This window comes from Oncorhynchus keta, chromosome 35 (assembly GCF_023373465.1).
Source record: "Oncorhynchus keta strain PuntledgeMale-10-30-2019 chromosome 35, Oket_V2, whole genome shotgun sequence".
In the NCBI taxonomy this organism is placed as follows: domain Eukaryota; kingdom Metazoa; phylum Chordata; class Actinopteri; order Salmoniformes; family Salmonidae; genus Oncorhynchus; species Oncorhynchus keta.
The window spans coordinates 53744358-53761848 of NC_068455.1; the positions used below are offsets into that span (position 1 = coordinate 53744358).

The following is a 17491-nucleotide window of genomic DNA, read 5'->3' on the forward strand; positions in this document are numbered from 1 at the left end:
GAGAGAGAGATAGAGGGAAGAAAAAGGAAAAGATAGAGAGATTGCTGCAGCATGTATGCTGACAGAAAACCACTAACACATCCCTGCATCAAAACGTTAAAAAACAGGCTATTTTCTAACACACACAGAGACAGAGAGACAGAGAGAGAGTTAAACTTAAAGCAAGAAAAGGCCCTGGGTCATTCCAAAAACAGATCTTCACAGAGAGATCCTTATTCATTTTGAAGACTCTTTGCTTGGGAGTAGCATTGGTCAAAAACCAATGAAGTGTTTGAATGCATTTCAATCCTGGTTACAAATGGCTGGCCCTATAGATAGAAAGCTGTCCCATGTTTAAAAATGTTCTTGGTTCAGAAGTGGTCCAAGTTCGCAGCAGCCGTCGTGGATGAGGGGTGATGGTTGAGATGTGGTTGCCGTCGTAGGGCGTTCAGTACTCTGTGTGTGGGGTAGGCACCATTCATCTCTCACACTCCTGAAGGGGGCCAGACGGCACAGGGCCAAGTTCACCCAGCATTTACACACACACACACACACACACAATCTTCACCCTCTCTCTCTCTTTCTCTCACACACACACTTTCAGTATATTTCCCTGCTCCCCTTTATTGGAGAACTGTTGAGTAGTTAATTACACATCAGCCTCTGTCTGTCTGGGCCATGTTTCCTGAAAAGAGCAGCTAACAGTTGTAAGGAGAAATGAGAGTATCCCGAATACAGAGCGGCCACACTGGCCAGGGTACAGCTCCAACTAAACTTCCTATACACACGCACAAGGTCACACACACAAACAAGCTATTTTAAAAAACTGTGTGATGGACACACACACACACACACAGAGGAAGAACGAGAGGGGTGGGGGGACTACATGACCTGAGTCATCTGATTTGAGAGAGGAAGTGACAGATATGTGCCCCAGTGAGACACAGTACACACAGGCTACTCACACAGGCTACAGGCTACTCTATAAAACAAACGCAAAAACACACACGCAACGAGAGATGACCAAGACACGCAGCACAACAACACACAAACAAAAGAGGCATGCAACAAGACATGAGGCACGCAACCACACTAGATAGCACGTCAAAAGGAGAACTGAATAGGAGAATACTGGACAGCAAAACTAGGCACGCAATGAAAACAGGGCATGGTGTTTAAACAATCCAACAGTCAGACTCATCGAGCAACAGTGAGGAGCTATATGACAGGAAAACCAACAAGCAATAGGGATATTACTTTGTGTACCACTGATGGAGAGAGAAAGGGAGCTATACAGATAACACAAAGGGCAAAGTGGGGGTCAGTAATTGTGTGTGTGTGTGTGTGTGTGTTAGGTTAAGCCGGGCTACAGCTGCAGCAGGGCAAAGTAGAGCAGACAGGCATCTGTCCAGTACATCTGTCACAGCGTCTCACCCAGACCCCCTGTGGACCTGCAGCTAGGGGAGAGGCACGCTTACACACACACACACACACACACACACGCACGCACGCACGCACGCACGCACGCACGCACAGCTCAATTTAGAGTATTAGACCCCCATTAGTGCGCACACTTTGGATCACAAAGGGGACATTACGCGCGTTCTCAACCCAGGAGCTTGGGTTAAATGAAAACATTGACAGTTTCTCACTTCAGTCTGCATATCCCCTTCTATTGATTTTAAGACACTGTGTGCTGAGAATAGGCTGTTACAGAATTTTAATCCCCCCCGATGTGAACTTCATTTGTGATGATGTCAATTAAAATCACAACAACAAATAAATGTTTAGAAATCCCCCGAGCAGGCTAGGTGAAAAATCTATTGATTTGCCCTTGATCAAGGCACTAAACCCTATTTGCCCCTGGATAAGAGTGTCTGCTAAATGACTAAAATGTCAAATATAATAAATTATCCCTACATTCATATAGCCTACTTGTAGTCTAAGATGGATTCATATCTTACAGCATTTATATCACAGCTTCTGATTTTCACAATGAGCACAACTGTCGAAGGCATTTCCCCCGAAACATAAGAGACAGAGTCTCTTCTCCAAAGCAACTAAACCAGGCAGCTTTTCCAGCTGTGTACTGCCTTGTATTTTCCATCTGAACAGCTGGACAGCCTGGCTGACAGTGGGGCCCTAAAGGACCCAAAACGTAGCTGTCCTTAGCAGCTCGTGGAGGACCCGGGCTTTTAGCTGTCCCCATCACTGCCAAACTAAAAATCAACAGGGCCACACTCGGGGTTAACTGCAACACAACCTCGGCTACACAAACACACACACACACTCTGAAATAACCAGCGTCTTTCTGCGTGTTCCCGATCGTCAGTAACATGTGTTTTGTGCATGTCATTTTTATCTGGGCACTCATAAAGCCTGGACAAATGGAGAGGCCAATGAAATCCAGGGGACTGGCAGCACATGAATGGAGAGGGAAAGAGATCAAAAAGGTAGAGTCCGGGGCCCTCTCCAATACGACACTTGTGTGTTCCAGTGAATGCACAACCCCTCATTTCCCCATTGGAGCGGCACGCGTAAACAAATAATTTAAAAAAAACACTCACGTGCTCTTCAGGGAGCTCCGAAGGCTCAGCAATAGAGACAGTGAGGAATGGGAAGGTGCACACACACACACACACACACACACACACACACACACACACACACACACACACACACACACACACACACACACACACACACACACACACACACACACACACACACACCTCCCTAAAACCATGAGCTGGAGAGGGCGGTCATGGTCAGGCAATCCTCCACTCTCTCTGCAGGCTGGCTGACCAACAGAGCAAAAGGACCATTGAACTGAACCCCTGCTGTGACCTCAGTATCCTGTCCTCAACCCTTTATTTTATTTTCATACACACTAACTAGCCTGACCGCTACAGACATCCAAGAGAGGGATGGAAAACAGCTCACTTTAACAACATCCCATCCCTAATCATTACCATGCATGACAACCCCTGTTGAACTGTGAGCAGTCTATGCAGTCAATAAAAACAATTACACTGAAATGTGTCTGATATCTTCCTTTAAACATCGAATCTTCGATTTCATTCAAGACTTGTTACTTTTATCTCAGTGAAGAAATGATAAGCTTAGATGGTTCTCATTACTATTATGATAGTTAGTATTATAGTGGCAATTCCACAGCAACGGCATTACGCTGAGACTCAGATTGCTTACTTTAAAATGTATGCCAAACAAATACCATTTGTTTTTCAAAGTTTAACAAGTCAACTTTAGACTGAAAATTTCACAAAAACACATCTACTGGAAGAACTGTGGAGATACAAAGTTTTGGAAACAGAATTAGAGTCAAATATATTTTTCAAAAATTATGCGACCACGTTTTCCAAAAAACGTTGGGTGTCAAATTCGGTGTCAGCTATCACGACACCTTGAGTTTGAAAAGAAAAATCTATTTTGGTTATTGTATTGAACCAACAAAATTACATAATGGGTACCTGATATGTCATTTTCTTCATGGTGATGCCACCTCAGAGCAAGTAGGACCGAAAGCTCAAGTCACTTGTCCCGTCCCCCCATAGAGAATCAGACCAACATGGCTATACTCTGCCTATTAGCTTCATTGCATATTCAAGCCTGTCTTGAAACACAAGTTCTCCTGGGGGATGGTTGGCCACCCTTCGTAGACTTTAAAATAGTGCAACACTACAATTACAACCAAAACCTTTTGTCTTTATAAAATAATTCCTTAATTCAATGAATCGGGGATCAAACGGATAAAGTCGGCTACTTCAAAGGAAGGTAACTAACAACATGTTTATCTATAACCTTGTAAGGCTAAAATATTCAAGTTTCAGGGGAGATTTATTGACGGCATGTGTGTTATTTATCAATTAGACTAAGAATATTTGTTTTACGTCGCAGTGCCTTACCCCACTGTGCCACCTGGGAGACCAAATAACACTATTTGAAGAGTCAAATAAGCTTGTTGAACAATCATGACTGGAATATGACTGCACGCCACATAATAATTTAACACGTTCATACATTTTTTACATAGTTATTACACAATCACTCGTATTTCATACGTCACAAAGATTCATCGATACGTAATGCTATAATGCCAGTAAAGTTGCCTCGCGCACCTACAGTGCTGGTCATTAAAAAAAGCTAGCTAGCTCATGGATGCAAACAATGTTCTTCCCCAAAAACATAGCAAAACGACAATCGGTTTCAGTAACTGTAGTTAGCTAGCAAACTATATAGCTAGGTGTCATCATATAAAATAACCCTAATTTATAAGACAGTTCTTATTTGATTAATGGTGGTCGGACCCATCTATGTGAAGCTTGCCAAAATAAGGATTAGCCACAATAGTGGACTTGGCGGTTAGCCTTCAAAATAAAAGTATGCCAGTGACAGTGATGCAAACCTATGCAAATAGTAGAATTATGCCATAATCATGCTAAACGAGATTGGAATGTTATATAAAAATCAACAAAAGACTATATGTTAATTTGACAAATCTTTTGAAATCACACTGGCTGTATTATACTTTAGAATTGCATTAGGGGCATACTTATTTCACTGTACAGCCTTACCTATGGATTGTGGATCAATGACGGAGTATCAGTCCACTCAGTGACACCCAGAGAACATTAGCATTGTAGCTCTTATTGCGGGACTCTGAAACAACTGTGAATTGAGCCACATTTAATGTCAACCGATGTGTATTGAACACTATTCCAGAGGAAAAACAATACTGCGTGGATGTTTGAGTCTGATAACACTGAGGAGGACGTTGCAAAAAAATATCAAGGGGGATTGAGTAGACTGTTACCCCATTTCATTGATCCCCAATCCTGGTAAAGCTGTACACTGCAATGTGAATGTCAATACACAACAGTCCCGCGATAAAGAGCTAGACAAATGTGTTCTGTGGGTGTCACAGAGTAGACTGATACCCCATTTCATTGCTTCAGATTCCTACCTTGTTTAACATTATCTTGTCTAAATATGGCATGATTTCATCAATTGTAACCTTCTGCATAACTGTCAAATAGGTCCTTTATTTTGAAGGAACACTGCAAATTCCACTATTGTGCCAAATCCTTTTTGTGGTTAGCTTCACAACACATAACCCGGTCCATAACCCAGCCTTACTAGCCAGCTGGCGGTTTATAACGTTAACTTTGGGCAACAGGGTTAACTTCGTAAGGTATAGGGGGCAGCATTTTCATTTTTGGATAAATAGCGTGCCCAATTTCAACTTCCTGCTACTCATGCCAAGAATATAAGATATGCATTTTATTAGTACATTTGGATAGAAAACACTCTGAAGTTTCTAAAACTGATTGAATCGTGTTTGTGAGTATAACAGAACTTATGTAGCAGGCAAAACCCTGAGGACGTACCGTTCAGATTTTTCTTTTTTGGGGGGGTCTCTGTTCTGTTCAGTGAGTGTCATTGGGAAAGGATATTTCTTAGGAACTTGTTTTCAGTTCCTACCGCTTCCACTGGATGTCACCAGTCGTTGGAATTTGTGCAATGAAGAAGTAAGGCCATCTAGGACCTGCGTAACACTGTTGAGAATTGCGCAAGACTTGAAAAGTAGCTTGGTTTGTTGTCTCCCTGTATTGAACACAGATAGACCAGTCTTCAATTTGATCGATTTTTAACGTTTAAAAATACCTAAAGTTGTATTACAAAGGTAGTTTGAAATGTTTTGGCAAAGTTACAGGCAACTTTTTAAATATTTTGTAGTGACGTTGCGCAATTTGGAAGCTGTTTTTTTTCTGGATCAAACGCGCCAAATAAATTGATATTTTGGATATAAATATATAGGGACGGAATTAATCGAACAAAAGGACCAATTGTGATGTTTATGGGACATATTGGACTGCCAACAAAAGGACCTTGTCAAAGGTAAGGCATGTTTTATATTTTATTTCTGCGTTTGTGTAGCGCCTGCAGGGTTGAAATATGCTACCCTCTTTGTTTACTGTTGTGCTATCATCAAATAATAGCTTCTTATGCTTTCGCCATAAAGCCTTTTTAAAATCTGACATGTTGGCTGGATTCACAACTAGTCTAGCTTTAATATAGTATATTACATGTGTGATTTAATGAAAGTTAGATTTTTATATCATTTTATTTGAATTTGCCGCGCTGCATTTTCCGTGGCTTTTGGCCAAGTGGGACGCAAGCGTCCCCTATACTATAAGAAGTTAAGTAACTGGCTAGCAATTTATTTTCATGAACTGAAGTTCAATTTCAATAGGTGGCTACCTAGCTAATACTTACTCACACCCCATAATGTCAAAGTGGAATGACATTTTTTCTCAATCTTTACAAATTAATTAAAAATCAAAAGCTGAAATGTATTGAGTCAATAAGTATTCAACTCCTTGGTTATGTATGGCAAGCTTAAATATGTTCAGGAGTAAACATTTGCACATAATAAGGTGCATGGAATCACTGTATGCGATAATAGTGTTCAACCTGATTTTTGAATGACAACCTCATCTCTGCACTGTACACATGCAACCTTCTGTAAGGTCATTCAGTCGAGAAGTGAATTTCAAACAGATTCAACCACAAAGACCACAGATGTTTTCTAATGCCTCGCAAAGGGCACCTATTCGTCAAATATCTCTTTGAGCATGGTGAAGTTATTAAGTACACTTTGGATGGTGTATCAATACACCCAGTTACTACAAAGATACATGCGTACTTCCTAACGCAGTTGCCAGAGTGGAAGGAAACCACTCAGGGATTTAACCATGTTGTCGATGGTTACCTTAAAACGGTTATAAAGTTGTTTGGCTGTGATAGGAGAAAACTGATGTTGGATCAACAACATTGTAGTTAATCCACAATACTAACCTAATTGACAGAGTGAAAAGAAGGCAGCCTATACGGAATAAAACAAAAATCTAAAACATGCATCCTGTTTGCAACAAGGCACTAAAGTAATACTGCAAAACATGTGGCAAAGCAGTTACATTTTTGTCCTGAATACATAGTGTTATGTTTGTGGCAAATTACTCTCTATATTTTTAAGCATAGTGGTGGCTGCATCATGTTATGGTTATGCTTGTAATTGTTAAGGACTGTTTTCAGGATAAAAAAAATAAACAGAATGGAGCTAAGCATAGGCAAAAACATCCCACTAGACACTGGGACATGAACGCGCCTTTCAGTAGGACAATAACCCAAAACACAAGGCAAATTGTTGGGCAATTGTTGTATAATCCAGGTGTGAAAGTTTTTAGAGACTTACCCAGAAAAACTCACAGGTGTAAAACGTGCTTCTACAAAGTACTGACTCAGGGGTGTGAATACCTATGTAAATTTGATATTTCTGTATTTTATTTTCAATGAATGTGCAAAAATGTCCAAAAACACATTTTGTCATTGTGTGTAGATGGGCTTTTTAAAATATTTTTTTTAATCCATTTTGAATTCAGGCTGTAGCAACAAAATGTGGAATACTGTAAGTCAAAGGGTATGAATACTTTCTGTACTGTACCAACCTCAATTACCTCGTACCCCTGCACATCGACTCAGTACTGGTCGCTCTTTGTATATAGCCAAGTTGTTCCTCAATGTGCATCTGTTATTAATTTTATGCATTTTACTTTCTTTCTCTCTGCATTGTTGGGAAGAGCCCGTAAGAAAACTTTCCACTGTTAGTCACACATGTTGTTTCTGAAGCACGTGACGAATAAAATGTGATTCTACAGCATTTGACACACATTTTAACTGACTTCACGGAGAGGCAGAACACCCCTTCCAGAACACCCCTTGCCTGGTTCCACTCTTACATATCTGACAGACTACAGTTTGTCTTCCTTGGCAAATGCAGGTCTGCCCCTGCATCACAAGCTGTCCCACAAGGCGCAGTGTTAGGACCATTATTAAGTATTTACATGCTACCTCTTGTTCAGATCACCCATTCATTTGGACTCAGATTTCACACAAATCTACATCCACACAAAACACAACTCCACCTCTGTTGACTATCTCCGTGAAGTGGAAACGTGGATGAGCAATAACTTTGTAAAACTAAACGACGACAAAACAGAGATAATGCTTATGGGTCCCAAATCCCTCATCAACTGGGTCAACTCAACATGACAATCGACTGCTGCACCATCCACTCCAACTGTGTTTTCCACTAGTGCCGGCTGTCAGCTATACAGCCGGTTACACACTCATGTTTAGGTAATTTTTTCACTTAAAATAACTACGCTACTTTTTTAATAATTCGCAAGTCAGAAAAAAGTCAGCCGAGCCCTGTCCCGTTAAAATGAACGATATGCATCTTCTAGTGATCTATTTATAGGACAGGCACGTCAGTCAAAGTGAAAACTGACAGGGAAACACTGCTGGTTTGACCTACTGCTGTCTGTCCCGCCTCCCGGTACCTGGGTGTGTGTGTTGTTTACATGGAGGGAGAAAGCATGATGCTACTTCATCGTTTATGTGAGTCAATTTGTACATCCCATATATATTTTATTTTGCATGTTTCATATGAAGCCACAAAGTGCTGGCGCATTGGATTACTGTGATTTGATTGATCAACAGCAAGCTGGACTAGTTTATAAATGGTGTCAAACTGACTGAATAAAGTCGATCTCATACATCCTTGCCATTCAAAAATCATAAAACATAGTTATATGTGGTATCGCATCGGGACAAGTAAACTAGAGATCTTGTTTGTATTTCCGATAAAAAAGTACTTCAGGTCTTGGCAGACAGCGACGTTAAAGCGACGTTAAAGTGAGTGTCTCATCAGTAGCCTACTGAATCAGATCAATATATTATATATTATATGTTATATTATATATTATATTATATAGTAAGAGACCTGTTCATTTGGCTAACTAATGTGGTAGGCTTATTGGCAATTACTGCAGAGAAAATATGAAAACATTCAACGAAGATGGTGAATCCTCCTCACTGCAGGAACAATATGTTGGCTAGTAGAGCGAGCCTCTCTCTGGTCCAAAATATGACAAAAGAAAACAGATTGAAAAGTTATAGAAGCTAATGATATTTACACTACATGAACACAAGTATGTGGACACATGCTCGTGGTACATCTCATTCCAAAATCATGGGCATTAAAAAGGAGTTGGTCCATCATTTGCTGCAACAACAAGCTCCATTCTTCTGGGAAGGCTTTCCACTAGATGATGGAACATTGCTGCCGGGACTTGTTTCCATTCAGCCACAAGAGAATTAGTGAGATCGGGCTCTGATGTTGGGCGAGTAGGCCTGGCTCGCAGTCGGTGTTCCAATTCATCCCAAAATGGTTCGATGGGGTTGAGGTCAGGCCTCTGTGCAGGACAGACAAGTTCTTCCACACTGATCTCGACAAACCGTTTCTGTATGGATCTTGCTTTGTAAAAGGCCTTCCCCAAACTGTAGCCACAATGTTGGATGCACAGAATCGTCGAGAATTTCATTGATGCTGTAGCGTTACGATCTACCTTCACTTCATCTAAGAGGCCTAGCCCGAACCATGAAAAACAGCCCCACACCATTATCCCTCCTCCACCAAACTTCACAGTTGGCACAATGCACTTGGGCAGGTAGCTTTCTCCTGGAATCCGCCAAACCCAACTTTGTCCGTCGGACTGCCAGATGGTGAAGCATGATTCATCACTCCAGAGAACGCATATCCACGGCTCCAGAGTCCAATGGCTGCGAACTTTACACCACTTCAGTCGACGCTTGGCATTGCGCATCTTAGACTTGTGTGTGGCTGCTCAGCCATGAAAACCCATTTCACAAAGCTCCAGACGAACAGTTAATGTGCTGACGTTGCTTCCAGAGGCAATTTGGAACTCGGTAGTGAGTTTTACAACGAAGGACAGATGATTTTTACGCGCTACGTGCTTCAGTCCTCAGCTATTTGCAGCTGAGCCGTTGTTGTTCCTAGGCGTTTCCACTTCACAATAACAGCACTTACAGTTGACCAGGGCAGTTCTAGCAGGACAGAAATTTGATGAACTGACTTGTTGGAAAAGTGGCATGCTATGACGATGTCATGTTGAAAGTCAATGATCTCTTTCAGTAAGGCCATTCTACTGCCAATGTGTCTACGGAGATTGCATGGCTGTGTGCTCAACTTTATACACCTGTCAGCAATGGCTGTAGCTGAAATAGCCAAATTCACTAACTTGAATAGGTGTCCACTACTTTTGCATATATAGTGTATGAGGTATTTTCAAAGATAAGGATACAGGTCTACTGATTTAATTCAAAACAATGGAGTAGTCAACTGCTGCTTTCTGTGTAGCAAAGCCCATGATTAACACCAGATTCACTCTTCAATCATACCTGTATTGCAGATAGTTGAGAAAACAACTATTAAAAAGGAATCTTGAAGCCTGTGCAAGTCAGCAGACTTACAAGATTATTTAAGAAGAAATCTGTGGGTCAGTTGATAAACATGTTTTTTATGTTTTTATTTTTTATGACATACTGCAATTCACAAAGCGAGTTGCCAACTGATGTAGTTTTCGCTCTTCTCTTAACATGTATGGACACAGAACTTAATTGAGCATCTGTTCTGTTCATTAAAAAAAATGTATATCCCAATTATCATAGAGTTTGGTACAAGAGTACAGTATAATACAGTAAAGTCTACTTTACAATGCAATTATTATTTTTTACTTTATTGTACTTTACTGTGTTTTAGGGAAGGGGGTTTGAAATACTTTCACTATTTGAATAGTATCATACATCTATCAAGATAATTTAAATACATGTTTATTTATTTTTGTACTTCTGTTTTTAACCTGAGCACTGCTGCGTGAGGGAGGGTCTGGCGCTCTATTGCTGCCGCTGCATAGGAGGCAGTGTTGGGAGCAAGCAGACCGAGTGAGAGACAGAGATGCCAAGGCAACTAGGCTACAGCCAAAAGTAGCTAACTTGTAGTAGCCCACAATGATTATGTTTATATGCACACTAATAATTAGATTTGATATATAACATTATGGCAGAAGGCTGAGTATAGCATTAGTCATGTAAACATCTTACTCTGCTTATCTTAATTGGGTTAAGGCCATTATTGAATTATGCATATGCCAATTAAAACACCTGCTTTTCGGAATAATCTTTCAAATTATTAGAACATGTAAACAGCTTAATCGGTTAGCATAAGCTTCCCTCATGTGCAAGTGAAGTGAGTTCCGAAAAACTAAAAGTATCCATCTTATAGTTTTCACATACAAACTTAATATACATCTCAACTCGGAATCAAATAGTCTTCGCAAAAATAATTTCGGATGTGTCCATGTCAACAGGATTATTAGGGATATTGTTCTTCTTGCATAGAGTGTAAACGTTTGAAACAAACTATTATATTAACTTCACTATCCAGAATAAATGGTGGTCCTTCTGTAGCTCAGTTGGTAGAGCATGGCGCTTGTAACGCCAAGGTAGTGGGTTCGATTCCCGGGACCACCCATACGTAGAATGTATGCACACATGATTGTAAGTCGCTTTGGATAAAAGCGTCCGCTAAATGGCATATATTATTATTATTATATTAAATCGCATTATTGTGTGCATGCAACATGTTCCTGTTTCTCACCCAACCCCAGTCAGATAAAACAACCGCCTACCTCTGTTGGTTGCTCGTTGTATCCTACTCATTCTCATTTTGCTAACTTTTAATTTTGTACATTTTATTCCATCTTGCGTTGCATTAGTGAACTCTCACTCGACTTACTACACATTGAGCCTCATTGGCTCTTTTATTGGCTAACATAAAGAACAAGCTACACACGTGATGGCTACTTTTTTATTTTGCTGATTACAGTAAATGGAAAGAGAGGGGGCTAAATGGGTAGCTGTCAGTAAGAGCCGGGAGAGGTCATAAGAGAGAGAGCGAGAGAGCGAGAGAGCGAGAGAGCGAGAGAGAGAGAGAGAGGATGTCCAGACTGTTTACACACTCTCACTTTGACCACTAGACATGAGAAATGAAATAATAAAACAGTATGCCAGTAGAAGGGAGGACAGTAGCAGGTGACCTAACTGTGGTGTGTGACTACTATGATTTCCCATTGTAACCAATTCAATTACAGTAATTCTGTTACTGATGTTTTGGTAATTCCACTACCGATTTGGTAACAGAATGACGAGATTGAATCACTTAATAATTCATAAACATAAATGTATATCAGTAGAAACACTATAACTAATTGGTAGGTCTACCTTTAGTTGTTACTTCTGTGAACTTTCATTATTCTGTCTCTTCATGAGGGAGAGAAATGAGAAAATATCTTACAAGACATGTTGGTTTTTGGTAACAGAATTACAAGGCAATGGGGTTTTTTAACTCACAGAAGCCAAATCCTTTCTCGAAAACGAAATATAAGTGTTGATATTGGCACGGGTCTTTACTTCAAAATGATTGTGTTTTGATGCATTTCTAATACCTTAAGACTTTTCTGGTAGATGTTTTCTAAGATCCCTTTCCCATCTGTTTGAACGGAAATCATGTCTAATTTCTAAGATGGGAAAATGGTTGAAAAATGTATATATGCCTTCATATAGACTTCATATTACCTTTCATTTGACACCCAATTCGATATGCTCCTATGAACTTCATGTTTGTGCTCAAGGGTCCTTTTACATGGAAATGATCCATAGCTCATAGGCCAAGCTCATAGTAATGAATTATCTGAAGACGGGAAATGGAGGTGGGGAGTGTGTGTGAAGTGTGTGTATGAGTAGGTGCACTCACTCACCTTGTTAAGCGCTGTGGTTGAGGGCGCTCCTCAAACTTCCTGCAAGCAGAGAAAAGAGAGAACTAAGTAAGCCACTTATCAACCGCTAAACACACACAGCATAAAACACACACAGTTTTAGTGTTGTCACAATACCAAAATGTTACTAACGATACAATACCAGGACAAGTACTGTCTCATGATATCGAGTAGTTTCACGATGCCACGGCGGGGAGGGGGGAAAAAAAATCAGTGGCCTGGTGTCCTGTTCGTCTGGTTCCCCTGGCGCTTGTTCCTGTTTTCTGTGCTACGCAAAACGCTCTCACTGAAATACACACTTCTACTCAATACAACACATTGAATTTTACTTCACACTGTTCAGTGTATACTGTCATAGAACACCAGAGAGGAGTATTTTGGTTGTCATTTTTGTTTATGTCTGATTGGGTTCCAGGGCCCACCCCTGGAAAGACGTTGTCTGTTATCAAACTAATAATTATCCAGGATTACTTTATAATGGCCCTCAACAATTGTTTGTGAAATTATATAAAAAGGCATCTCTGGTAATATGGGGTCATATTTTCTTAACTGTTTAGGCTAGAGACGAGATGCTTCCTTTGCTGTAAAGCATGCATGTCTATTTTCTCTTTCTGACACTCAGAGGCTGTATGACAGTGAACTTGAAAAAAAGTATTCTCAAACTGGCCTGTGCTCTTGGTTATAACAGGCTCCAATGGAACAAATGTATAAATCTAACAGAAGACTCATCAGGGTCTGCACCCCCCCCCTCGCCATCATTGCTAAATTCTATATATTTTTTTAACTGATGGAGGAATAGTTGCGCATGAAGAGCGGACGGAAAGAAGCAGGTGAGTGAGGCCTGGTAAGGGATGCGGCTGGCTGATTACAGCTGCCACACGTGATATGCATATGCGCATGAACATGAAGTGGATTTTAAAGGACCTGCACATACAGGATTGCTGTTGCTTAAATTCAACTGAAATTGTGAACCAAACTGGCCTTTATTTGGTATGAGCCAGCAGGATCTTTACATCAGTAGGACTGAAAATGTTGGTAGCATCATATGAAACGGTACTACGGTTTTCTAAAATGTTGGTATCATAAGTATCAAGTTTTGCTACCGGGATATTACAGGGGAAACCGGTATACCGTGCAACAATACAGTCTACACATAAACAAAGAGACACATGTCTCAGGTAGGAGACGAGAAAGAACACCTGGTTATACACACACACACACACACACACACACACACACACACACACACACACACACACACACACACACACAGAGAGAGAGAGAGAGGCTGAGTGTTTGAGGCAGCTGCTGTCCTAGTGGCCTTGGCAGTGTGAGACCATGTGATGTGTGAGACCATGTGACACAGTGTTCAAACACAGGCAGGTGGCGAGGAGGGACGCCTTATCACCAGAGAGAGAAAGACAGCGTCGCTAAATCAGGCGTTTCAACTCATTCACAGCTCACACCAAGGCCTATTCATTCAACTCCCCATCCGCCACGTAGCCTAGCTACAAACAAAACCTGTTATTTGTCATGAAAACAGTATCCTCGTGCCAGCACATGGGCCTAGTCATATCTGAAAACATGAGACGCAAAACATTTGACATGAGTCATCTCTGAAAACCACCTTTTATGAGTGACGGCACAGCTATAGTCATACCGGCAAAAGAGCCCTATTTCCTTCACAACAAATGACATCACGGAAAACACAACATCAAATTCCCACCAAGACCTCTTTTTTCTTGTCAGGCAACTGGGCGTCACAGGGGGGAAACTTGCAGTAAAAAGAAGTGTTAGTGGTGTGATGCCCTAACATGCACTCCAAGGACAACTTGTTCCCCAGAGCTAAACACACCCCACAGACAGACAGACAGACAGGCAACCTTGAAGCATGGAGAAGAGCGTGCACACACACACACAAACACACACACACACACACACACAGAGGCAGGCCCAGGGGGAGTTGGGATGGGAGCAGCGAGGAGGCTAAAATAGAAAAATCAATGCTTACAGAGCTCCCCCTTCCATCTCTCTCTCCTCCGCATACTGTAAGACCCTGCTCTGGGGCTGGTCTTAACACACTGGCTGCTTGAGAAACACACTCACGCTGTGTGAGTGTGTGTGTTGGGCTTCCTGAGGTGTGAGAGGATGTCACAGTCATGCTTTGGGTGGAGTATTTGATTTGACATATACACAGCTTTCACCTCAAACACAATATTTGGTCACTTGCTCTCTCAGACACACACAGTGAGAGGTGTCAATTTTGGTACTTGGTTGTTTGATATCATAGGCTCTGTGTTATGCAAGGCACAACCTTAGCACATCAGTGCACCAACGCCAGTTTCTGACTGCTACATGCATACAGAAAGAGTAAAACAACTTTTTCATTTTAAGAGAGGAGAGAAATAGGGAGTGAAGAGTGGAAACGAGACAAAAAGTAAAGAAAGCTGGAGGGAGGGAGGAAGGTAGAGGGGAAAGGGATCCAGTGAAAGTAGCTAAAGGAGGAGGCGGATAAAGGGAGGGAGTGACACGAGAAAGAGAGATGGAGCGAGAGAGGGGGGATTGTGTAAGTGGAATAATTATAGAGGAGGCAGATCAATAAGGTTCCCACAGTGAAACGCTGAGGCCTCACTGGGTAATGGATTCCAGGCAGGCAGCTCTCTCTTCCCCTCCTCAATCCTCTCCTTCTTTCCTTTCTCCTCCCCTCAGTCCTGGGATCACACTGTCTTACCATCCGAAAGAGAAGGGAGGTAAAAGAGGGAGGGGGTTGGGCAGTCTATACAGACTATATACACTGAGTGTACAAAACATGCTTTTTTCCATGACAGACTGACCAGGTGAAAACTATGATCCCTTATTGATGTCACCTGTTAAATCCACTTCATTCACTGTAGAAGGAAGGAGACAGGCGAAAGAAGGATTTTAAAACCTTGAGACAATGGAGACATTGATTGTGCATGTGTGTCATTCAGAGAGTGAATGGACAAGAGAAAAGAATGAAGTGCCTTTGAACGGTGTATGGTAGTAGGTGCCAGGCGCACCGGTTTGAGTGTGTCAAGAACTGCAACGCTGCTGGGTTTTTCACACGCAACAGTTTCCCTTGTGCATCAAGAATGGCCCACCACACAAAGAATATCCAGCCAACTTGACACAACTGTGGGAAGCATTGAAGTCAACATGTGCCAGCATCACTGTGGAACACTTTCAACACCTTGTAGAGTCCATGCCCCTACGAATTAAGGCTGTTCCGAGGGCAAAAGGTGGTGCAACTCAATATTTGAAAGTTGTTCCCAATGTTTTGTACACTCAGTGTATAAAAGGGAGGAGATATTTGCAAGAGAGTTATTTGAAAGAAGAGAGAATAAAGGAGTTAGAGAGACAGAAAACAAGCAGGAGAGGGATAGAAAAGGAGAAAGAACCTGGCAAAGACCCGCTGCTGGCTTGGTTAATAACATGGTCAAAACACTAAGGCCAGACTGTGCTACAATCATCAACACAAAAACACTACATATCACCATATACAATCATGCTCAGGCCAGCTACTGGTGTTAGCACTGTAGATATCACACACACACACTTTCCAACAAGGGTAAGTCAATATCAGGCAATGAGATTATATAACTTCATAATAAAGTGGTAGGATATTTTTGAGAGTATGAATCTATTATCAACTTCTGGAGTACAAAATTGATTTGAAAAACACAAGGGAAACACTTAATCAAAAAGGCACAGAAAAAGTGAATATCAAACGTGGAAGAGATTTCAGATTTGTTTTAGAGGCATCATTATAGACCCTGGTTCGATTCCGGGCTGTTTCACAACCGGCCATGATCGGGAGTCCCAAAGGGTGGCACACAATTGGCCCAGCATTGTCCAGGTTAGGGGAGGGTTTGGCCGGGGTTGGTCATCATTGTAAAATAAGAATTTGTTCTTAACTGACTTGCCTAGTTAAATAAAGGTTCAATAAAACATGAAAAGGTGTGTAAGGAGTGGAGTGGCAAAAGAGATATCTACTTTTCAATTCACATTTACATCCCTGCCCGTTGTAGCTGGCCACACAACATTATTGGTCTGCAGCTAAAATTGACTGTAAATATCACAGTAGCCACAAAGCAGTAAGTACAAACGATTTAACAATCCAAGCAACCTTTCTTCTAAAAACATGTTACACTCTTGAATAATGCAACAATCCACCAGCATTGCAGACAATTAAAGGATTAATTTTCTCTTCTGTACACATTAAATTAGCTGACAATACACAGCTAACACCTACTTGCTAACTAGCTAAGAACATGCTTCATGATCAAGTATTGTTAATAAACAGATCAATAATGAATGTTTACACCTCCCATAAAAGTACAGTAACATTACCATACAGTGTCATTCATATTATAAAATAGGCTACAGAGCTAACTAAACGTGCTGGCTGTAGCTGAATGCTGACGCTTAGCTGAACCACAGCAAGATAGGAGCTCATACGCTTACACTAGCTACCATATTAAAGTGACCTTCTAATAAACGTGGAAGTCATAATACGAGGTAAAAGCAAATTGTGACTGAAAACTTTGATAATTCCCTGGAAAGTTGCTTCTTGCCTGGACCTCGATGGTTCAGTGCTGTCAAGCAAAATATATATATATTTACTCTTGATTTTAAAGCTACGGTGACAATTTCATAATGTAACAGGCTGTTACTACAATTTTAGGCAACAATTTTAAAAAACAAGTGGGAAA

At 41.1% G+C, this 17491-nt stretch overlaps 1 protein-coding gene across 2 annotated transcripts in view; it reads right to left on the bottom strand.

Moving 5' to 3' along the window:
* Positions 1-17491, bottom strand: part of LOC118368624 (recombining binding protein suppressor of hairless) — a 97654-nt gene that overhangs the window by 27517 nt on the left and 52646 nt on the right. The window contains exons 2-3 of one of the 2 annotated variants that reach the window (XM_052495782.1): positions 14770-14891; positions 12741-12779 (exon numbers count right to left, since the gene is read on the bottom strand). In XM_052495782.1, coding sequence (XP_052351742.1) covers positions 12741-12779; positions 14770-14786 — 56 coding nt within the window. In that variant the 5' untranslated portion in view covers positions 14787-14891. The remainder of the gene's footprint in view (positions 1-12740; positions 12780-14769; positions 14892-17491) is intronic. The other variant, XM_035752889.2, reaches the window with a different exon arrangement.